This window comes from Branchiostoma lanceolatum, chromosome 6 (assembly GCF_035083965.1).
Source record: "Branchiostoma lanceolatum isolate klBraLanc5 chromosome 6, klBraLanc5.hap2, whole genome shotgun sequence".
Taxonomy (NCBI): domain Eukaryota; kingdom Metazoa; phylum Chordata; class Leptocardii; order Amphioxiformes; family Branchiostomatidae; genus Branchiostoma; species Branchiostoma lanceolatum.
Window position 1 is genome coordinate 19,177,373 of NC_089727.1, and position 24,265 is coordinate 19,201,637.

The 24,265-nt window shown below is 42.6% G+C and overlaps 1 protein-coding gene across 2 annotated transcripts in view; it reads right to left on the reverse strand.

Moving 5' to 3' along the window:
* The window catches only part of LOC136436955 (sodium- and chloride-dependent glycine transporter 1-like), a 32,300-nt gene extending 11,730 nt beyond the window's left edge, over positions 1 to 20,570 (reverse strand). The window contains exons 1-6 of one of the 2 annotated variants that reach the window (XM_066431375.1): positions 20,398 to 20,570; positions 11,667 to 11,738; positions 10,892 to 11,033; positions 5,039 to 5,170; positions 856 to 1,135; positions 323 to 455 (exon numbers count right to left, since the gene is read on the reverse strand). In XM_066431375.1, coding sequence (XP_066287472.1) covers positions 323 to 455; positions 856 to 1,135; positions 5,039 to 5,170; positions 10,892 to 11,033; positions 11,667 to 11,738; positions 20,398 to 20,409 — 771 coding nt within the window. In that variant the 5' untranslated portion in view covers positions 20,410 to 20,570. Of the gene's footprint in view, positions 1 to 322; positions 456 to 855; positions 1,136 to 5,038; positions 5,171 to 10,891; positions 11,034 to 11,666; positions 11,739 to 20,397 lie in introns of those variants that run through there. The other variant, XM_066431374.1, reaches the window with a different exon arrangement.
* Positions 20,571 to 24,265: the final 3,695 nt, after the last annotated feature.

The following is a 24,265-nucleotide window of genomic DNA, read 5'->3' on the forward strand; positions in this document are numbered from 1 at the left end:
TCTTCGCAGTCAAAGAGAAACGACGTATCTAACAATAAGTATTCTCGAGGGTGGTACAAAAACAAACGCCTTTTGTATCATAGCAGTTTCATCTTTGAATAAAATGAGTTGAAATTTAGCAAAAATGTAATGGAACATCGCTTCTTGAGACTGAAGTATCTCAATCTGTTTTTCACTTTTTACCAGCGACTGAGTTGACTTCAAGTTGACCACACCCTTGGACGCTTGTCGGAGACAAACAGCAGTAAAGGTGAAGTTCTATGAGAAATAGGAAAAAAATACTTCTGTATCACCCTCGTATATGTCTAAAGCCTGTTCCTACCTTCCCTGCGCTCTGAACGCCTTTGATGAGACAGAAGAAGACCAGCAGCCAGGCCAGCAGCAGGGTCAGGCACAAGTACCACACCACCTCACCCGGCTGGTCAAACCCTTCTGACAGCTGCAGCACACCATTCCTACAAAAACAAACAAACAAATAAACAAACAAACAAGAATCAATAAAACAAACAAACCCAACTGGTAAATTTTTCATCTTTCTTTATACAATATGCACAAAATTGAAAACCGTCGACAAAATTGTCGTGAGGTCAACAGTGGTTCAAATTTGCCCGGTAGTCTGTAACCACCCCCGTCCCGGTATTAATGCTTTTGACAATATAGCTTTTCTAGTCCTCAGTTCTCACCATGGAAACGCAACATACAAACGCAAAAAACAGGCATGTTGATAAAGACAAAAAATCTACATTTGCACGTTACTTTGCATGCATCTTTAACGAACCAGCCAACATGGTGGATTCTAAATCACGTTATAGTCATGTGTCTGTCACGTGTCTGTCACGTGTAAGTCCCGTTTACCTCCAGTACTCCTCCGAGGCGCTGACGGGTCTCACACCCGTGTGGTTGGCGGTTGCGTTGAGGAGGGAGGAGTTAGCCGCCATGATGGACGAATTTGTGGCGTTGCCGCCCATGACAGACCGGTCCTGTATGCACGCGTCGGTGTTCCATGGATTATTACAGTGCAACCACGGCAGCGTAGCCGTGAAGGAGGCGAATAAGTAGTACAGGGTGTAGGCGATCACCACGTTATAGTAGATCCCTACCATCATAGATATAGCCACCATGGCATAGCCAACTCCTGGAGAACGGAGGGAAGGAGGGAATGAATGAATGAACGAACAGTAATGAAACGAGGGAATGAATGAACATGTAGTACAGAGTGTAGGCGATCATTACGTTATAGTAGATCCCTACCATCATAGATATAGCCACCATGGCATAGCCAACTCCTACAGAACGAAGGGAAGGAGGGAATGAATGAATGGATGAACGAACGAATAAACAGTAAAGAAATGAGGGAATGAATGAACAGGTAGTGCAGGGTGTAGGCGATCACCACGTTATAGTAGATCCCTACCATCATAGAGATGGCCACCATGGCATAGCCCACTCCTTTGGAAATGAACGAATGAAAGAGAGAAAGAATGAGTGAGTGGATAAATGATGGAAGAATGGTGGATCTATACAACGTTCCATATATTTCATGTAGCTAGTTAACCTCCATTAATATTAATCAGACAGGTTACATAAATCCGCAAAATTGAAAACAGTGTGTTTGAGAGATCTCTAGTGCAGCATCCCCGGGTATGCATGTATAGATATACAAGAGAACATTATACTGGGGAACGTTGGGTTGGAGATCAGTATGGACGCATCTTTTCAGGGTGACGGAATTATATACCCGGGTGGAATTATACTAATAGATGTTATATTACACATATAAATTAGACATATTAAAGGGCAACCATTTATTTCCGTTTTTTTGTATCAAACTAAAAGAATTTTTATTCATATTCAAGATCCATTGAGCTTTATTATCATTTCTCTACAGCTATTTGTATTTCGTAGGGAAATGAAATTTCCAGACATCTAATTCAGCCAAATTCATCTAAAAGAACCGTGCGCTGGATTGAAAAATAACAGCGCTCCAGGCGGTTGGACCACGCGGTGCAGGAACGTGATTTTCGCATGCTAAACTTGTACTACATAGCCTAAATTGTTCGCCCAGAAATGCCAAAAAGTCTGCATGGTGGAAACTTACAGACTGTTATAAGCGACACCACGTGGCTGTCCCACATACCGAATCTAAATCATACCAAAGGGGTTCTGGACACCAAAACAGAGACACTTGGCATCGGCCCCAACTTGGAACATGCGCCATGGGACGGCTTTGGACGCGGGTTGGATATGGTGGTGCCAGTCTGCGATATCTGTTTCTGCCATTGTATTTGTATGTTTATGTGTATCCATATGTGTATCGCATAGTTATGTGTGTTTTACATAGTCGCTAACTATTCCAAGGACTGTATAACACACCATTCTGTGAAATTGAAAAAAAGGTGATCTCGAACCAGTTTAGCTAAATGACGAGCTAATTTTCTGGTCGTGACAGAGAAGACAGACACTATGTACAGTATTTACATTATACAATGTAGGTCAAATTGTCATGGGGAAGAATAATCCTAGTTCTTGTAAAATGACCAGTGAACCTAAGGACTGCAATGTTTTTCTGTAGCGTGCATGCCGGGTGAGCTGCAATAGCCGGGTTTCAAACTCCAAACATTTTAGTCGAGAGGAACGTTCGTTAGATTCTGGATTATGTACGATACTTCTGTAATTAAATTTTGCTTAGCGCGGGTTGTGCGAAGAGCCGGGGCGAACCTAAACTCTTTTAGAAAAATGTGAAACTGTGATGTAACTATTCAGACCAAGGACGCTGGGAAGGGAATGTATTTTCCCCCCTTAAGACGCTAGGTCCTAATCTTCTACACTTAAGACGTCAACAACACATATTCGTTAAGATAATTCATAAAGATTTTAGATAGGATGAAGAAACAGAAACGCGACAGACAGCTGTTGATGTCGATAAACTCATTTTGCGACTGAAAGCACTTTACGACATCAATTCGTTTTACGGTAATTTGGCACGTCGAATGGCTTCTTGCAACAGGTTTGTTTCGTAGTGAAAAAATGGGTTTCTGTGACATCTGTTTATCCTTATCATTTCGCCTTGTCATCACATGGCAGAGTCTGCCTGTCACAGCCTTTGATCACGAAAGAGTAAAACTCAAGTTAAACATTAACTCACAGGTCAGTTCTTAGAGAAACAAGCTTCCAGCGGCTTCCCTTCCAAAATAAACACAACTGAAAGAATCCAAATAACGTAAGCGAAATGCAAAACCCGGAAAATGTACTGAAGACCTGATGCGATGTTGTCATCCTAGGCAAAAGCTACCACTGAAAGAGCAATAAGATGACACACAACAACGCAGATATTTCAAGATCTGTTTTTTTTTTTTTTTAGCCTGAAACGTACGTCATATTTGGTTCGGAACAGTAGCTCGTATCGTTTAAAAAGTGTGTCACGTTTGCATGGCGAGAAACAGTAACGTTAGCTCATTTCGTCTGAAAAGTGCGTCACATTTGGCGGGGAACGGTAGCTCATATCGTCTGCAAAGTGCGAAACATTGGACGGAAAACAGTAGCTCATGTCGTCTAAAAGGTGCGTCACATTTGGAGGGAAACAGTAGCTCATATCGTCTGAAAATAGTCACATTTGGCGGGAAACGGTAGCTCGTATCGTCTGAAAAGTGCGAAACATTGGGCGGGAAACAGTAGCTCATATCGTCTGAAAAGTGTGTCAAATTTGGCGGGAAATAGCAGCTCGTATCGTCTGACAAGTGTGTCACATTTTGCAAGAGATAGTAAAGGTCGTATTGTCTGAAAAGTGCGTCAGATATGGCTGGAAACAGTTGGTCGTATCGTCTAAAATGCGTGTCACATTTGTCAGGAAACAGTAGCTCATATCGTTTGAAAAGTGCGCCACATTTGGCGGGAAAAAGTAGCTCATATCGTCTGAAAAGTGCCTCACATTTGGCCTGAAATAGCAGCTCGTATCGTCTGAAACGTGCGTCACATTTGGCGGGAAACAGTAGCTCATATCGTCTGAAAAGTGAATCACATTTGACCTGAAAACAGAAGCACATATCGTCTGAAAAGTGCGTCACATTTGACCTGAAATAGCAGCTCGTATCGTCTGAAAAGTGCGTCACATTTGGCGGGAAACAGTAGCTCGTCGTCTGAAAAGTGCATCACATTGGCGTGAAACAGTAGCTCATGTGCTCGTGTCGTATTGGTCAGGTTCCATATGATAGCCCTTCACTAGTGTTTATACACAGGATACATCGGCTGTAAAACGGTTAGGTAACATCGCAGGCGGGTGGGCACATAAACACTGAAGCTTCTTGCCCATCAGAAAGTCATTAGCGGGGACATAAAAATACCCGTCCTGACCCTGGGGTGACCCCGAAACAGTGGAACTTTCTTGTGTACTTGATGACAAACAGAGCAGGTATGCCGTTGGGGACGCCGGCCGGCCGAAAGGGGGTCGTCTTCTTTGTGGGTCGCATCTGGTCGCTGACAGGGGTGCTACTGTTTCCCGCCAAATGTGAGGCATCTTTCAGACGACACGATTTGCTGTTTCCCGCCAAATGTGAGACAAAGGCTATCGTTTCCCACCAAATCAGATGTGACGCACTTTTCAGACCACACAAGCTACTGTTTCACCTCAAACGTGTGGCGCTTTTCAGACGACACTTGCTACTGTTTCCCGCCAAATGTGACGCAGTTTTCAGACGACATGAGCTTCTGTTTCGCGCCAAATACGAGGCATCTTTCAGACGATAGGAGGTACTGTTTCCCCTCGAACGCGAGGCACTTTTCCGACTACACGACCTACTGTTTCCCGCCAAATGTGACGCGGTGTTCAGACGACATGAGCTCCTGTTTCGCGCTAAATACGAGGCATATGCATCTTTCAGGCGACACGAGCTACTGTTTCCCGCCAAACCAAACATGAAGCAGTTTTCAGACGACCTGAGCTACTGTTTTACTTTTCAGTCAGTGAGTGTGAAGATGTCTGTGTAGATGTGTGTGTGTGCGCGTACGCGCGTGCGTCCGTGCAGTACAATGCCATCTTTACCTTTAAAGATCGGACTTATTCTCCATATACTGACAGGTCCCAGGCTGGAGAACTGTCCGAAGGCGAGCTCGAGGTAGAAGAGAGGAAGCCCAGCGAAGGCCAGCATGAAGATGTACGGGACGAGGAACGCACCTGTAGAAAAATGAAAACATAGATAAATATTGTGAAATTATATGAAAAAATCAATGGCAATGGCTACAGGATAAATCATATCTAAACATATTCAAGTGCAGATAGGGCACAGAATGCCATAAATTTTAAATGCAGCCCCTTTTTCTACCATTTAAAGGTGAAGGCAACAGAATCCTATGCTGTGACCTTTGTACCTCATAAAACTTCTAGTTAAAGAGGCTAGACGTGGTTTCCATGTTAGCGATGAATAGGCTGCTATCGTACAGGTCGGGTGTTCGCAATAGAACAATAGTAGAGTTGGTGCGTGTATAATGTCAAGGTCCAATCAGGCCAGCTTGAGGGGTTTGCTGGCTTTTGGGACCAGTCAGCTTGATCTGTACACATCGACAATAAATGATGCTTTATCATAAATAAATCGACAATAAAGGATGCTGAGTTCCAAAATTGATATACGATGAGCATGTTCATAACTCCAAATGCGCATGCGAGTTGCATTGTAAGTGATATGTCAAAGGGGAGGGGTTCTGGGACTCAAACAAAAAACGTCCGGACATGTATGGGATAGACAAGAACTGTATACAAGTAAGGAGCCTTCAACCATGACATATCACCTAGAAAACATCCCACTGCGCATGCTCAGTTTGAACCTGAACTTACTGTGGTGCCTAATCACATTAAATTTGTGGTTAAAAACTAGACACATTCCTTATAACTGTCACATACAACAACAAAACTAGACACAATAGATATAGATTGATGTACGAGATAAGAATCATATTTGTTTATTTTTTAATCTTCAATATTGATATCTATGCCGTCGTCTGGCACGTGTTGATCCCGTAAGGACATATACCGGGAAGTGCTTCCGGTGTCAGGACACAGCGGGGGAAGTGTTTCCGGTCAAAAAGCTTTCATTCCAACGTTTCCGGATATCAAAGGCACTTCCACCTAAGATGGCTGTTTTGTTATGATTGGAGAACCAAGGGCATTTTATTCTAATTAGACATTCTTTCTAATAATACAACAATACTGCAACAGTATCCCGTCTCTTCTCTCTAAGATTGTTCAATGCCTCATAACTACGAAGGACCAATGGTACAATAGCTGCGAGAACAGCGAATGACTTATGTTGCGCAACAACGTGCCGCGCGACAACGGGCTGCGCGACAATGCGCTGTAATATAGCAACATAGCCTATTCTCTGATTTCGCAGCTTTTGTACCGTTGGTCCTTCGTAGCTATGAGGCATTGATCGACCTGGCCTGAGAGTAACTTTTATGGATGACATTCCTACATGTGCAAATGTCTTTTTTTTTGCGGCATCTAGAACGTTTTTGTAATTGAACTGGAAGACGTTTGAAACACATTGCCCCGTTTTCGGTATATTGACCATGGCAAAGGGTAAACAAATTGTTTTTCTTTAAAAATCAGGCGAAAATCAATGCGCTCGCTGATGTCATCCATAGAATTTACTTGCTGCGGCCTTACAAAAAAAAGACAGCGTCTTTGATTCTTGAGTTAATTCTGCAGTTAATTCTGTCACAGCCAGTGCTTAAAATCTTTACGACGTCAAAATTGGACAACGTCCTACGATAAATCGGACCGCTTTTCAAGTTTATGAAAACGGCATTCAAGCTGACTGTCACGTCCAACACTTGGAACAGAGACAACCATAATAGACCGACCGTATCACGTCACTCTAGGGCACTAGTTATGTCACATGCACGCCCCGTATGTGATTCGAACCATAACCTCTATCTGGATCATAACACGAGTTGTCGTGCAAAAACGGAAGGTCATCTACATTTATATTTTAGGGTTGGGTTGTAAGTTTCCAAAATATTTAGAGATTGCAACCTTCCAAAATAGACAAGCATGGTAACTTGCCAAAAATTGTAACCTAGCAAAACATCTAAGCGTAGTAACTATCTAAAGTATCCCGGGGTTGCTAGCTTACAACATTTGCAGGGGTTGTATTTTTCAAAAATGTGTAGGAACTATAGCCTTCAAAATCATTTAAATAGACCAAGATTGTTACTTGCCAAAATACGAAATGTTAAAACCGCACCGAATATCTTAACCTCCAAAAATATTCAAGCGCTGTAACTATCCCAAATAATATGTTTTAGTTATCCATAAATTTCCTGGCGTTGTACGTTTCCAAAATATGTTTGGTAAGTTATATAAAAAAAAGTCTAAGAAAATAATTTACTATCCCCATAAAATCAATGACAAAACATTTCCATGGGCAGTAATCTTTAAAACTTTTTAAGCTCTGTAACTATCCAAAACCTGTAATATTTCAACATACATTACCGGTTGTAACTTTCTGAAATACGATTTTAAAATATATCTGGATACGCGTCGTCTGCACTCGGCGTACGATACGAGTATACGAATATACGAGTAAAAGTACAAGATGTATATGCTTTTGTACACGTCTGTAGTTTATTATAGACATCTCTTCGTATTAATCATACAAGATTAGACGTCCGATATCCACGTTGACCGATTTCTATCATTTATAAAACGTATAGGAATAGATTTTAATAATGTTTTACTGAGACAAATAACTAATGTTTTATGTCACGTTTGTCAAACTGATATGGGTGTAAATTTACATCCTGTCTACGTCTTTTGTGTCTGGCGATTGTATCACAATTACTCCACATTTACACACCCGGTAAATACCTCCGTAACCAACCAATAGTGGAATGACTGTGCAAAAGGTGGTGACAAGTTATGGGACCACAATAGAAAACGCTGAATCACATAGAGTCAATGTTTCACCGAGTGGGACGTTTGGGGACTTAGCAGACTCTGTACCTATTCGCAAAGTCAACAATATTGGACCGCATGGCATTTTCTATCGGATATACAGGATGGAAAGGGGCAAATAAACTTTACTTGTCTTTATGTTTTTCTCAGCAATTGTTCTAGTATACTTGTCAGCATGCATGCACAGGAAGAGTTAGAGCAATATTTTTCATTTTTTTTGTCAATTTCTTAATTTGAAACGTGAGATCTTAAGCAAACTTGAAGAATTTAAAGGAAAATGAATAGTTATTCGTTTGATTTCGACGTTTTTCGTGTGTATCATTTTGGGACATCGACCAATGCGCACGCGCGAGGAACCGTTTTTGTCATAGCACGTGATGGAAGTTTCCACATCAAATTTAACAAAACTGCGCATGCTCGAAGAGTCCTGTCTGTCCCATGGTGTGATGGAAGTTTCCGCGACACAACATTTGTTCCCGTTGAAAGTTGAGACTTGATCGAATTTATTTTTAGCCAATCGTCGTGCCGGACGACCACTTAGTCATGTCCATATGCCGCGCCATGTTTCACCCCTGCCGACAGGTCGTGCTTGTAACTGTGACATGGGAATGGGTGGGGGTCACCGTACCCTGTCACACGGATGGTGGTTTCCAAGCAGATGTTTGTGGTCACAGGGCCGTATCCGCGACCGCCATAGTAGATTTGATTTGATAATTTTTTGATTGATTAATTGCTTGATAGATTGACTTGCCTGTAAAAAAGTACAATCAGGGCTACCCAACTAGCCGGAGGCTATTACAAAGGGTTAGCCCTGGGAACAGTATTCAAAGTTCAATACAAACTTTCACAAAGCACGTCAAAACACACACAGGAAGGCGCACACAAAACGCAAATAGTGCATCACAATGGTTTTAAGTTTGCGGAAAGGAGTGCACAAAGGAAATCGCAAACATAAAACAACCGCAAACATCTCTGCATTTACAGCACTTTAAAAAGACGAAAAGAGTCTTCTGTGCACGTCAGCAAAGAGGAAACTGTGCTGAATGGTAGAGGAATACGTCAGTTTTGTGATGTTGTGGATTGTGATGCACAGGCAAACGACGTAATAGACCTAGACTGGACTATACGCATGCGCTGCATATGTGATGCCTTGGCAATGTAATGTTTGAAACCTCCTGAGCTACCAAGAGCTCTTTATTTTTCCGTGCCCGGTGAAAATGTTTGAGTAGCAAAAGAGTGGATTGTTGTCATACGGATTGGGGAACACTAATTATCGATACGTGCAACAAAGGGGAATGACAGGACGATATCGATAGGAAAGGGGACTGTACATTGTAACAAGGGTTCACTGACCTGAAACGACCCATTTTTACACGTCCTAAAAAAAAAAAAAAACTAATCTTTCAAAGTGTTATTATCAGTAAAATAAGGTAGCTATTTTCTTTTTAAATGGCCTATTACAAAATCATTACTCGTAGAATGTATAATAGTAGTATGTGCTCCAGAAATTGATTTAACATATGTAGTGGGAAAGGGTAACAAGTAGAACCCATTAAAAACAAATGCTTCCCTTCCCATGGCGTTCACCGTACTTTGTGCCTGACGTAACCGTTACATCGCCCGGTAGGGTGGCGGCGGTGGGTTCTTTGATGTCTGTCCGGTTGTGTCCGGTTCGTGCCAGTTCAAACAACGTCTGAACGTTATGAAAACAGCCGGCTTCCCGTCTGTCAGCTGTTGAGTGCATTACCGGTCATAATGGTTCAAACACCTGACTCACGATAGCACACATTGTAACATTCCAACAGCTCTGTGAATTTTCACTAGCCTCTACCAGGCTCCACAGGTCGCTGGAAAGATAGTACTTCCTGGCCAGCTAACTCCTGGCATGTTATCTGTCTATTTGGCAAATTTCTACTATCTTTCCAGCGACCTGTGGAGCCTGGTAGAGGCTACATTTACACTAGCCTGGAATCCATCGATGCTATCTTATATATAACTCCTGGAGGGTGACCCTCCAATCCATTCCCTGTAGTATACTATAGTCTGACTCCCGTTTCCACCTAACTTAAACGTTTGGCTTGAGCGTCATTAATCAGTTTAGGTATTAAACATTTCTCAGAAGAAGTCTAACGGGTATCAAACTTTCGAATACCTCTTCGATCCCTATAAAATGTCGTTACAGAGGACCGTGCGATTGGGACTGAGAGCCAATCAGAAGTCTCTCCTTCGTTGTCCCTGTAGCCCAGGTACCAGATAAAGGGATTGCTTGGCGTAACCATGGTAACCTACTCACCTATGTCGTTACTATGGAAACTCGGTCGCAACCATCTGAACCAACTCCCCTCCGCCGTTCTTGTCGCACAGATACTAGCTACGCGAAACTATGCCGTTACCATGGAAACCCATTTGTAACCATGAAAACCAGCTCAACTCCGCATATTTTGCAGCACAGATATCAAAATCGTTAGACTTAATCATGGTAACCTATTCACCTCATTTATCCGTCACCATTAGAACCCATCGGTAACCATGGGAACTGACTCACCCCCTTTAGACGTAACCATGATAACGCAGCTGTAACCATGGGAACCGACTCACCTCCGCCGTTCTTGTAACACAGGTAAGGCAAGCGCCAGACGTAACCAAGGCAACCTACAGACCTCCATTAACGGTAACTATGGGAACCCAGCTGTAACCATGGGAACCGACTCACCTCCACCGTTGTTGTAACACAGGTAAGGCAAGCGCCAGATGTAACCAAGGCAACCTACAGACCCCCATTAACGGTAACCATGGAGACCCAGCGAAAACCATTTGAATCGACTCACCTCCGCCGTTCTTTTACCATATGTATGAGAAGCGGCAGACATAACCAAGGCAACCTACAGACCTCCATTAACGGTAACCATGGGAACGCAGCTGTAGCCATGGGAACCGACTCACCTCCACCGTTCTTGTAACACAGGTACGGAAACCGCCAGACGTTGCCCAGGCCCACGGCATAACTGATACAGGACAGAAGGAAGTCCAGTTTCCCGGTCCATTCTGGACGCGCCTCTCCATCGTCTTCTCCCGCTTCTTTGGCCTGAAAGAATAAAGAAACTTTACTAACTTAGATGAAAAGCTGCAGTTAGATTGTAAGCTGCCAGAGGACCCAAAGGTTCGATCACTGCTTCCTTCGATGGCCGACGTTTATCCAAGAACACAGAATTGTGACAAATTTGCGAATGCATTTTGTGTTGCCCTGTTCATAAAGCCATACTGATACGACTATATGGATGACATCAGCGCGCACATCAATTTCCATCTTTAAGAAAAAAACTGTAAATCGTGCAAAGCAGACACAAAGGAGCAAATATATGCTGTAAATTGGGAACAACAAAAAAGTATACATATATCGGAAAACGGATACTAATGCCGTGGAAAGTTAAAGAAGAACATTTGTAAGATCAAAAATAAAAATAAATCATTGTTCGAGGTACCATATTCTTATTTTACATTTAGTCATTTGTTCAACTTTCCCACTTAGATTTCACAATGAAGGCAACTTTTATTTGCAATTTCAAAGTCTTTCTATTCGCTCGCTCTCATTAGTACCTGGAAGATGTCATCCAAATAATCAAATCAACATCGTCTAATGATTGAAAGAAGCAAAGTTCAAGAAAAGAAGTTGCTCCTCCAATTAAGACACACACACACAATTAATTTAGACAGATACCGCTCGCGCCCGGGACTTCTGTCGTACGTACTGTACGAAGTTTCTTCTAGCTTGTCTCTTGGGATGTCGGCCCTATCACAGAAGAAATTAGACAGGATAATATTCATTGTATAAATATTAAGAATAGCAGAAAGGCAAATCGTCCACGTATAGGTACACAGCGATGTTGTATAAACATTCTATCAGTACCCATGCAGTCAAATATATATTGGAGACGATTCACCAATAGAACATGCCGCCATCGTGCTTCATTTTTATCACTGCAGCAGCATCTTTTCATACCAAGCCCGCCCACCAATCAGATACTGTCCCTCCTGTTGCTAGAGGGAAAGTTACCAACCAATCATGCTGCAGCTTACAGCCAAGAGGCAACGTGATTGGCTGGCTAATCATGTTCCCTCCAGCATGTGAATGGCGGATAGTTGACCAGCGGTAATGTAGCGAGGAGGACGGACCGCAGGCCAATACGCTAGGGTTGCTGTATGACGTCTTGACACACACAAGCGGCAGGGCTCATGGCAAGATGTGCGTCATAGGAACTTCTGCAATATATTGCTTCCTCTTGACATTGGACAGGTAAGTTCTAGTTCCTTTTAGATGGTGCATATTTGGTCCGTATTTAGTTCCAACATATGATCCATTAAAACACTGACCGAGACAAGAAAGATATACCCAGAGTATGGCGGAGGGATCGTCAATAAACGGAGGGATCGTCAGGGATCGTCAATAAAAAAATCGGCAGCAAAAAGGCAACAGGACAAAACCCAGGTGACGCAAGGGATCGCCCGGTATAGTTAATTTTGACGAAATGGATTCGTGATCATATTTTCAATTCTTTGTTTTTCCTTGGTTAAACCATGAACACACTCTATTTCAGTTATGACAGGATTTCCGTAAACAAAATATTTTCTGAGTCGGGGGACGATATAGGCTTCCTTTGACACACCACTGAAGTCACATACTCAAAAGGTCACGTGACTAGAGAAGCGGGTCATCCCATCATGACAAAGGGCTTACTGAGGATCGACAGACAGTTCATCGACTGTTGGAAGTAAAATCAATTTTCCTATTGCGAATATATTCTGTCAGTGAAATACTGTATCTCTTATGTGTGTAATAGGCACATACTAGAATCACCCTATTATGAGATTCTGTAGATTCTGTAGATTATGTAGAGTTAGTGCTGATATATTCTTGATGTTACGGTATGACGATAGAACTGTGATATTTTGTGATACTTGTGATACATTTTTCGGGAGGAAACTTTGTTTGTTATATACATTACATCAGTATTGACGACCATATTCTCTTAATGATAAATATGTCTATAACGTGACGATCCCTTAGGCGTCACGTGGTTACCATGGGGACCGGTGGTTACCATGGGGAACTGACTCCGATTGACAGCTGAGATGTATGACGCTCTTGCCGGTTCTAGGTACAGGCCCTGTCGTTTTACCTGTTTGGACCGAGAAGGGAGTGATTTTTTTTTCTTCATCGGTAAAAAATCAATGAAGGGGCAAATTAATAGATAACTTTAAGTAAGACTGTTCCAAATAGTCTGGTATCCAAACCTAATACAGCTCCTTAGTCTTCTCTTCTGTCCTCTTCGCAGGACAGAAGAGACTCGGGAGCTATGATATGTTTGATACTAGGCTATATTTCAAAGCAACCTAAAGGTAAAGTAGTGAAGCATATCTCTTTGTGCTAGTAGTAGTACAATGCAGATTTGATACGACTCGCGTTTTAGGCAAGCACACCGGGTCACCCCCTACTATTCTCGAAAAGTGTGTTGGGTTCTTTTATGTAAAGAAGTTTGACACCTAAGGCTTATGCCTAGCCTGCGATTCACGGTCGGCTTTGTTACACAAACTCCCAGTGCTCTGTTTAGCCCGCCCCCCCCCCCCCCCCCCCCGAAATTGTGGCAGCTCACCTCGAAGCTAGGAGACTGGTGTGAAAAACCATCTGAGGTACCGATAGGATCCAGGCTAAGAATGTTTCATCATTTTAAAAGTCAGTCAAATAGGAGCTCAGAATTGTTAATCACAAAGTCAGTCGTCCAATAGGAGCTTGGTATTTTCTGTCACCTTGGAAATCTATCATCACAGCCTCCATCCAACACCATGGTAACAGACAGTTGTCGGTTTGCCAAAAAAGTCCATATTCAAAAATTTATGAACAAACATGATCATGATGTTTCTAATTCTCTTGACTTGGAGGTGTTGGCCACCACGCTTCTAGTGACCAGTGGTTCCAACTGTTGCATAATTCTCACTCTCGCTGTCCCTCTCTCTTAAGACTCTTTCTTTCTCTAAAATTGTTATGAAAATCTCAGAGTTATTTGTGACTCTTGACTTTTGAATACAATTTGCAAGTAACCGGTTAACGCCCTTGAGTGACCACACACCAAGCATTCTCGCTATCACTTTGATGATGCAATAGTATGTCAATAGGGTCCGTTCCCCCCTCCCCACCCTTCCTCTAAATGACAGACGTTTGGCGACCTATGTGCCCCCCTCCCCACCCCTTTCGAACTGACTGACGTGTGACGGCCTGCGTGAGTGTGCAGGGCAGAGCCGACACTCGTGTGGGGTCGACAACGTCACAAATCATCTGCCAAACGTGGAAGACATGCTAGATTCCGGAACAAACCATATTAAACCCAAAGTCAGTTCAAATTGTCCATTCCAAAAAGTTCCTTTCCCATCGTGCCCCTTTTATAATACTTAAGTGTTAACCTGAGGAACTTTAAAAGTAAAACCAGCACCCGAAAACTAAGATATACTGTCTGTCAGATGTAAATAGAATGAAATGTGACCAACATCCATGAAGGTACCTTGGCTCTAATACTGGCTGTTCGTATAATAAAACCTCGTCACATCTCGCATTTTAGCCATCTAACATACCGGGTCACTCCTACTCTTCTTAATTAATAAGTGTGTTGGGTTCGTTTAGTCAAGTCAAGTATGTAACGTTAACATTTTGTTGTCATCTCTTGTAACAGTGCGGTCACATTCTTCGTAAGCCATCGTACAATTTTTGTATTATTTCATGATTTTCAAGCAGGCTGTGACATAGCCAACCGCCGAGAGTATTACAATCGAAGCCTTCATTGTATCAAGACAAATGTATTATTAACATTACGAAATATGCACCACTATCCCAACAATGGACTCAGTTTAATACGTTTTGGATCGTACAACGATTGTAAAACGAGTGTGACCGGGCCATGACACTGGGAAGAGTTCACCGTGAGTACAACGGTATTTACTCTTCGTAGTTTGCTTCCGTTAAAAATAGGATCACATTTTCCAATATCTGTCCACTGTACACTGTGATATTAACCTTACCCTCTTCAGACGTCGCGGGAGGGGGAGGGGGGGGGGGCTTTTGAGGCCCGCGCCAACTTTTATGTCTTTTTACGGCAGAACGGCTTACGCTAGAGCCACCAAACTTGATGAATTTTACTAAAATTTCTTTGGAAAGATTTCTTTTTTTTTCAAGTTCATCTTTTTTTGTGTTAGCATGGCAACGGGTTTCTGACAGGCATGTTTGACAATATTCGCTGATTTCGGTTCCAACAATCACACCTATTTTTTTTTACATTAATAACATAATACGACACAATGACACCAAATATGTGTAAATTATTTAATTTTACTCGTTTATCATTCCATGAAAATGTGCTGGCCATACGATTGCTTAGAAGTTTAGGAGTTACAGTGGCCAGTCTCAATAGGGTTAACCAAGGACATAATATACAACAATGAGAGGAATAACCTCTTTTATTCTATACAACATAAGTTTCCTAGTTTTCGTTATCTAGATAGCTCAGAAAAAATCGTACTCCTTATAAAACTAGGCAAACCATATCTCATAAACCCTGCGTGCTCATACATCTCTACAACTGCCTTAAGACGCGAGAAGAAATTGAACCTGTACATAGCGGTATTAATTAGTCTTTAGATGTAGTTTGATAGCACGTTTTTGTTATCACTGTAACTATAGTTCTACTTATCACCATGACCTGTACTTAGCTCATCAGAGCATAAACGTGCAATAAAGGTCTTTCTCTCTCTCTATCTCTCTCTCTCTCCAATTTTACGTCTTTTATTCCCCATCATATGGGGGTTGGACGTGCTTGCACTTAGATGGGGGAGCCCGTGGACTCCTCGCCAAGTGCAAGTCTTTTTTGTAACAAGAGTTTTACGGCTGGATGCCCTTCCTAACGCCAACCCAAACCCTACTGTTGGGCTTAGGACATGGGAAATACGTGTTAAGTGCCTTTCCCAAGGACACAACGTCTTTCATTCATTATAATGTCCTTGAGTTAACCCACTTTCTCGGGTGACGAACGGAAATTGTACCATCCCTTCTTCCTGACAAAGATGAACTACCTGTTACACTTCTGGAGTCTTGACCCACTTGGTCATCTGGGCCGAGTTAGAAGTGCGGAGGCCGTGAAATATCGGACATCCGCACCCGGGAGCAAGTTTACAAACTGTCACTCAACGGGTCATTAACCTTTCAAACCTATCTATTGTGATAAGCTATTCACTTGTAAAACTGTGATGGAAGAACGTTTTGGCTTTGTACTGAAAAACAATATTAACAATAGCAGAAGAGTTTATTGCAAATTCCTACCAATGGGCTAGTTGCGGGTACATGTACACGGAGTGGACGGACAGACAATGATGAACAATATAACATATGACTACTCTAGTCTTGACTACTAAGTTCTAGCTTTAATATTGGGTTCGGCTTCTTTTTGCGAGACAGTGGAAGACGAACGATCCCCTGTGTATCCATTAAGGGCTTGAGCACATTTGCCGTACGTTCTTCGTACGATCGTACGACGTGTGTTCAGTGAGAGGGTACCCTCCTAGCAGAGGAGGGGGTTCCGGCTGGTTTTCGACGTGTTTTGGGGCGTTTTTGTCGGGCTTTCTACTTTGTCATTTTTGTTGTCTCTAAAATGACAAAGTAGAAAGCCGACTAAAACACGTCAAAAACCAGCCGAAACCCTTCCTCTGCTTGGAGAGTAGTGAGAGGGGGGCCTAACCTAAACCCAACACTTGCGTTGCCTCAAAACTCGGTTTTGTTGTTTCAGTTTCCCCTCATCAATTGTACGGTTGCATGCTCACCCATCAATTAACCGTGCAAATATCTCTTACAGTACATAAATCAAACGGTATTAGAAACCATCCCCCAGCGTAACACACCAGCTTCATAGGCACGCGGCGTGGCAGCTGGGCATATTAATCCAACGACCTGTCATACCTGCATATGCAGCTAAAGCGCGGCGCTGTATAGATATCTACCACAATTTATGATAAGGAGTTCACCTACATGTTACAATGGTTTACGGAGCAAGAGAACTTTGAACATATAGGTTATGAGTACTTTAGTACATAGCACTACTGGACTGTGGTCGTGGCTGTGTGATGTTCTTTGCTACTAGTTCTTTGCTGCGTTAGCATTCATAAGAGTACATGTATTTACTTGATACGTGTCAACAAACGTGTTAGGCACAGTTCGGAATCTCTCTTTCTCTCTCCCTGTCTTTATCGTTCTTTCTTCTTCTCTTTCTCTGGCTCTCACTCTCTCTGTCTCTCTCTCTCTGTCATTGTCTCTCTCTGTCTCTCTGTTTCCCTCTCTCTCTCTCTTTCTCTCTCTCTCTCTCTTTCTCTCTCTCACTCTTACTATCTGTTACTCTCTCTCCCTCTCCCTCTTTCTGTCTCTATCTGTCTCTCTCTCTCTTTCTGTCTTTCTCCCTCTTTGTCTCTGTCTCTCTCTCATTTCTCTCTCTGTCTCTCACTCTCTCTGTCTTTCTCCCTCTTTCTTTCTCTCTCTCTCTCTCTCTCTCTCTCTCTTTCTCTTTCTCTTTCTCTTTCTCTTTCTCTCTCTCTCTCTCTCTCTCTCTCTCTCTCTCTCTCTCTCTCTCTCTCTCTCTCTCTCTCTCTCTCTCTCTCTCTCTCTCGCTGTTCAATGGGCGGTTGGGTTCTACACTGACATTATTGTAAATCTAACCAACCATACGGGCTATAAAAAAGTTATACCATCCGCTGTGCAACTTTCTACTCACCCTCTGTTTTTGCTGATGTAGTGTTTGTCGGTCTTATCAATCGGAACTATGAGTCCTTGAGTACTCAAAGTCTTTTCCACATCCGTTTTTTTTCTTGTCACATGTCTCATAGAGAGATTATGAATGATCATGAGTCGCGACTTCGTTATTTTGGCCAAGTGTTTTTTTTTTCGTATTCAATAACTTTTGGATTGTTCATATGCATCTCAACTGTACATTTAGTCGTTGAGTCGGCAAGGCTTAAATAAACTACTGTATTTTCACAAAACATTTCGCTCACTTTTGAAATTTAGGAACAGCGCTATGGGTTTATGAGGCAACACTATACATGTATCTCTGTTACAGGATATAAAAACGTGCACAATTCAATTGCATCGTAAACAAATGATCATGAATGGTATCTATTGTACCTTTCAAGGGGTACGAAATATATTGTAAATGTATAAATGTTCGCGGTGGTTTTATAATCGAAGTTTTTGAGGTGAACAATTCAGTGTAAACTTAAAACTAACGCGAAAATTCACAGCGAAGTTAAATTTATTTACAGTATTCTGCATGTACATGTCAAGCGTTGTGCTTTGTATGAAGGGTGGGCAACGTAGGTATATTTTCCAATAGTACATAGACCTAGAAGGTTACGAAACTATCAAACCAGAAGACCATATACTGCTGTTGGCTGGCCATTGGTTTTCGGCGTGTACTTGAGCAAATTTAGGCAGCTATATTTCTAATTTACACAGATCTGGAAGGTTACAAAACTGTCAAACCAAGGAGGTTAAAATAGGAACCTCTTCCTTTTTAACCTCCTTGGTAAAAACCATTGACGGAACAAGACACAGGTCTTTGCGTGACCATTCACTGTCTGTGTTTAGATTTACATCGCTCCCGATCACTGGTGGCCCGGATATTTTGGTCCACCGTCCCAAATCTGTCTCTTCCATCAAGAGAAAGACTTCTGCCGCCGCTAAGTTGTTTTACCGGTAGCCATGTGTGTGTCTTTCTGCTCGACCGACAGAAAGTGGCAAATCGTTTATCTTTACGCCACAGATGGCGCGAAACTGCTGCCGCGGCCATCACAACAACCGGCCACGTTGCAGCCATAAGGGGATGGTACAAACTGTCGTCTGATCCAACGCATCGAAACGTAACCTCTCTGGTGGATTTCTTGAAGACTTACACATGTGCATGTGTTTGGAAGGAGGTTTTGACCTACATCCGTTTGGTTGTAGCTTCTTAGTGTTTTAACAAGACACAAGTTCAGAGCAAAAATTGCAAAACAGAATTTAGTATGTTGATAAGCGATTGCAGAAAGTTTATGCAAAACGTCAAACCTTTAATATTGACCGAGAGAGGCGATTGTATGGATCACAAAAAGTTAATGTTTACCGTTTGTGTCTCTTGCTATAATATTTTATTGATAGCCCTATGAATTTGTCCATTTCCTTTTTACGAATATTCTTTGGCCCACGGTCAGATTATGTTTATAAGATTTTATTTTTGTTTAAAGAACATACACACACGCGCACTGACACACACACACACACACACACACACACACATACACACACGCACGCACGCACGCACGCACACACACACACACACACACACACACACACACAGTGACACACACATACACACACACACACACAGAAACAAACACGCGCGAAGTGTTTTTTTCCCCTCCCATAAGTTATCCATGTACGGGTTGAGGGCTGTGACTCGACTTTGAAACCCGATACTGATTAATAGTTATGGTATCATAAGGTCGCGCCCCGCCTATCGTATGTACCAAATATCCCATCCACAGCAGAAATATGATACCAATTTTATATATATCCCCGACGGGGCAATATAAACCCGTTTGCGTTCTGTCCAGGGCATCACAGCGGGGAGCTTGCCCGCCCCCGAAAACTCTTACGACATATTAAATACTCGTCATAGCAAGCAATTTTCAACTAAAAACCGTCAATTTTATGTGATAAAAGAACGTAAAAGGTCCACCGTTGACTGTGTAATTTTAACCCCCTACCCTTTCCTTGCAACGCTAGAAAAGGAAACATCAGCCCATGCCCAAATACACGAACACCGCGCGAGTTGTGCGTAGATGCATACGGTATTAAACTACCCTACCCAACATTGTCACTGGGACAGCCAAATACAATCGTCTAATCGACATAATGTCGTCCAACATAGCTCTAAAACGACAGCAAGAAGGCTGCGTGTGTGTTTTTAGCTGTCGAAGGGGTCACTTTGACAAATGGGTTAAATTGTCCAGGGACGCTACTTCGAGGGCTTGTGTCAGACCGCGCGTGTGTTATAGAGAGCGCCCTCGTGCTAGCAGAAACGCTCACTACTAAATCCGGCATTTTACATTTTTAAAAAACACCTTTGTGAAATCCGTGACCAATTTTTGGTACATTGTTGTAGCAAGATCGTATACAAACAGTCCTGTGCTATACACGTTGTTCGTAGTGTTAACTATAACGTATATGTGGTAGATTTTTCAGATAACACAACACAATGCCATATGCTTGTGATAAGCTGTGGCCGATACACACTACACAAATCGCAGTCTAGATTTGAGCTCTACTTTCCCGAAGGATAAACGGACGGTCACCCGAAGTTGCTCAAAGAAGACGTTGTTTTTACCTTGTCCGCCATGTCTGCGGCTATCCAGGGGAAGTCTCAGAGTCGGAGCGGTGTTGTGGCGTGTTTCTCCCGGTAAGTTTCCTGACACAACCGTCACGAGGACTGACGGGTCAGGCACTGCCCTGGGAACGATATGATGTCACCCGGGCGTGCTCAACTGCACCGCTACAATAGAAGCTGTGTAAGGGGTTTTAGCGAAGCTCGGAAGTCGATTAAGTCTTTTCGAAAACCCCTATATATGTGTGTAAATCTTCACCACGTCCCGCGATTTTCTTATCTATTAATTCAAACGATTTATCAAACATTTTTAAACGTGAAATAAAACATTTATTCGATATCTAAACCACATACTTAAAGGAAATGCGGTGTACCGTAAACCTTTCACACATCCTCTAAAACCTCTGACCGGTAGTACTTTTCTTTTGAGGAGAGAGGGGGGGGGGGGGGGGGTGTGACGACAAAACGTAGCTGACAATACGTGCTCTGCAAGAGTGACGTAATGTTAAATCGCAGTAACCATGCACTTTTCATGTCGTATAGAATCTATATCACAATCTCGGGTGTTTAAAATAATGATAACGTTAAAGTATTACTGCGATTATTCAGAAAACAAAAAAAAATATTTTCATTCTTTTAGGAGTGAGTGAAAATAAATTGAAAACACAAAGGTACAACGCTCACTTATACCTTTCTACAAATATTGAAAACTGGCAATATCAAATCTATAAATCTATATAAATACAAAGTCTACTTTCAAAGTATGAATGTACTCCAAAAATGAATGTCTACATATTATCAATTGGGGTTGTAGATATAAGATACTTCGTATGTCCTGACACACTTTAAAACATGTATCGGATGTGCTTTGTTGTTCTACAAACTCATTATGGTTAATAATTGAAGCGTCCCTCTGAGTTCAGTGGCGACATGCCGACGCCTGTGTGTAAATAGGGGTGTGTCATTAAATAACTCAGCGGGGTCATGTTAGCCTTTGACCGATAAAAACTCCGTCACACAAAGCCGACCATGGCCTTTTCCAGACCATGGTTGGGAGTTACTGTCAATGCAGAAATGTTCGCGGTGTTTTTATGTTCGCGGTTTTCGCAGCGACCGTTTCACCGCGAAATTAAAACCACCGCGAAAATGTTTGTCCAATACTGTAGCAGTATGTGAGTAGCAGTATGTGACTATGTGACAGATTGACGGACGAAACTCGTGTGACTATAAATATAATACTGCCGCGAAATTAAAACCACCGCGAACACTCCATTTTCTTCTTAGCGCAAAATATAAACCACGCGAATTTAAATGCATTTACAGTATTCGTGTTTCTTTTGTGAGTTGGTCGGTGACGTTGTCTAAAAAGTCTTCAAACGTTGTTTGCGACAACCGACTATGGATTTTGAAAAAAAATAAAATCAAAGTCGAGCGAGTAAGCTATTAATTCTGCTTGGATGCGATTATTTAGAACTCATGTGCTAGAATAGGACGGATACCTATTCCCAACCTAGCACCGTCTTCGGTTAGGGAGTGGTCAGAAGCTATGAATTAGAAAAGTCCTGTTTGTCTTTGTGTCAGACAGGGAAGGGGATCCGTGCGTGCTCAACTGCACCGCTACATCAGAATGCACGATAGCGGTATCAATGGCCGCACGTAGGCTCCGTACACCACTACATGTACAAGGCGACCTCTACTTTAGCCTGATTGAATCGCGTTTTAGGGGCCAAACACCCGGAGTTTACATAACAGCCCCGGACAGCAGGAGTTTGCTTCATATAGACTAATCATAATCTCTACCACTGCACGAAATGGCCTCGGATCCTGACGTATCCTGACGTTATCCGGAACCTAAGATCCGGAGGAATCCGAACGGATCCGGGGCCGTATACGTCTCGGCAGGCTAATGGGCATTCAAATAATGGGTACTCAAGGTACTTCAGGATACGTCAGGATCCGAGGCCATTTCGTGCAGTGTACATTTGACAAAGTAAAGTAGTCATCCTCAATTGAGGAGAAGCATAATGCTTTTTCATGTAGTGGTAGTGCAAAGCGGCTTCGCCACGGCTCACGTTTTTGGCCTCCTTTGTCACTCCGACTCTTCTCGATACGTGCAGAGGTTTGACGCTTGAGGCTTATGCCCGAAGCTCCCTCATACACGGGACCACCAGCTTTACGTCACCATCCGAAATGACGATTGTAATCCCTTACAACATGTCCAAGCTCGAGTCGACCCCTAGGATCCAATTCGGGCCCTATTCGGAAGCACCGACCTTGGTTGGGTATTTGTCGGGAGTAAATCGTGAGAAGATCCTGAATAATCTTTTGGAAAAAAAAGCAATTATTGCTTCTATAGTGGTAGGCAGGTCGCTTTTTGGCATGGTAATACATTAAGGTATGGACCATATTGAAAAAAAGAAGTTTGTTGTGCAGTTAGTTAGGCAGGAAGTGTGCCCACTTGCTTGGTAATAGAGGGGAGACTAAAGGGATTGCGCCTGCGCCCAGACCGCACGATGAGAGACTCCAAGTAAAAAACATGGTTTAAACCATTGAAAATTCTTTTTGGTGGGATTTTTTGTGAAATCTGGGCAATATAGGATAGGCTGTGGTAGGATAGACTCTGTATTTGCTGAATTAGTTGAAATAAATGGTCTTTCTCTACCTTGTGGGGTTTGGCACCCCCCTGATATAGTGGGATGGTCTTCAACTGGGTGTTTGAAGCCTGTAGGGCCTATCCAAGGGCTCTGATTAGGGGGGGTTATCTGGAGAATAGCCGTATAGAATTTGTCAGGGATGAATCTGATGACAGTTGACATAACTGGTTAGTATTTGAGGGTAAGTTATTGTAGTCTGATGTTTTGATTCCTGAGATAATGACACCTTCTTTTTCTTAACTTCCCCATAGGGCTACATGCATTACTGCCATTTATTGTATCCCTTTAGTCTCCCCTAGAGTTCGGTAGCGTTAACTGTTACCGATCTGGTTGTTTTTTCAGAGAAAATGAGTCTTTCCTGTCCATCTGCGAATAGGTTAGTAGATACATGAGATATGAAAAAGAAACATCATTTATTCACTCATTTATTCTCACTCACTCACTCACTCACTCACTCACTCACTCACTCACTCACTCACTCCTTTGAATTAGCTTAGAAACATGTATTCTCTCTCTATCCACCCCTCTCCCTCTCTCTCTCTCTCTCTCTCTCTCTCTCTCTCTCTCTCTCTCTCTCTCTCTCTCTCTCTCTCTCTCTCTCTCTCTCTCTCTCTCTCAATATTGTTCCCTGCCAGACACCCGAAATAAATGACGGATCCCCTTCCCTGCGTATACAGTACTAGTGGTACGTTCCGTTGACCAGTTGGTGACCTGAAGAGAAGTCGCTTTACCTTTGACCTTACTCTGACGGTGTCGGAAGTGAAGAAACTCTACTGCTGGGATAATACACACTATCACCTCAACTCTTATACAGCACATGTTTTTACATCTTGATTGAGATTGAGAAGCTTCGTTTCCAGGCCAAGGAATACAGACTCTCTACCTTGGTTCAAAGGGTTCATTTAAAGGGAGTACATCGGGTAAAACTTGCCAGGTACGCGTTTGTTGACAACGCCCAGCAGGATGTGCTACCAGGTGGTGTGTTCCAAGTGCAAGAAGAAGACGTGGAGGGGGTGCGGTATGCATGTGGACTCGGTCATGAAGGACGTACCACCCGAGGAGAGATGCGAGTGTCCCCGGGACAGCTCGTGTACACTCTTGTAAAGATCATGGACCACGGGGGGAGAAAATCCAGGATGATCATATGGTACGCTACACAAGATCACACAACACTTTATATTTTAATACAGTCATGTCATAAACGTGCAGTTCACAGA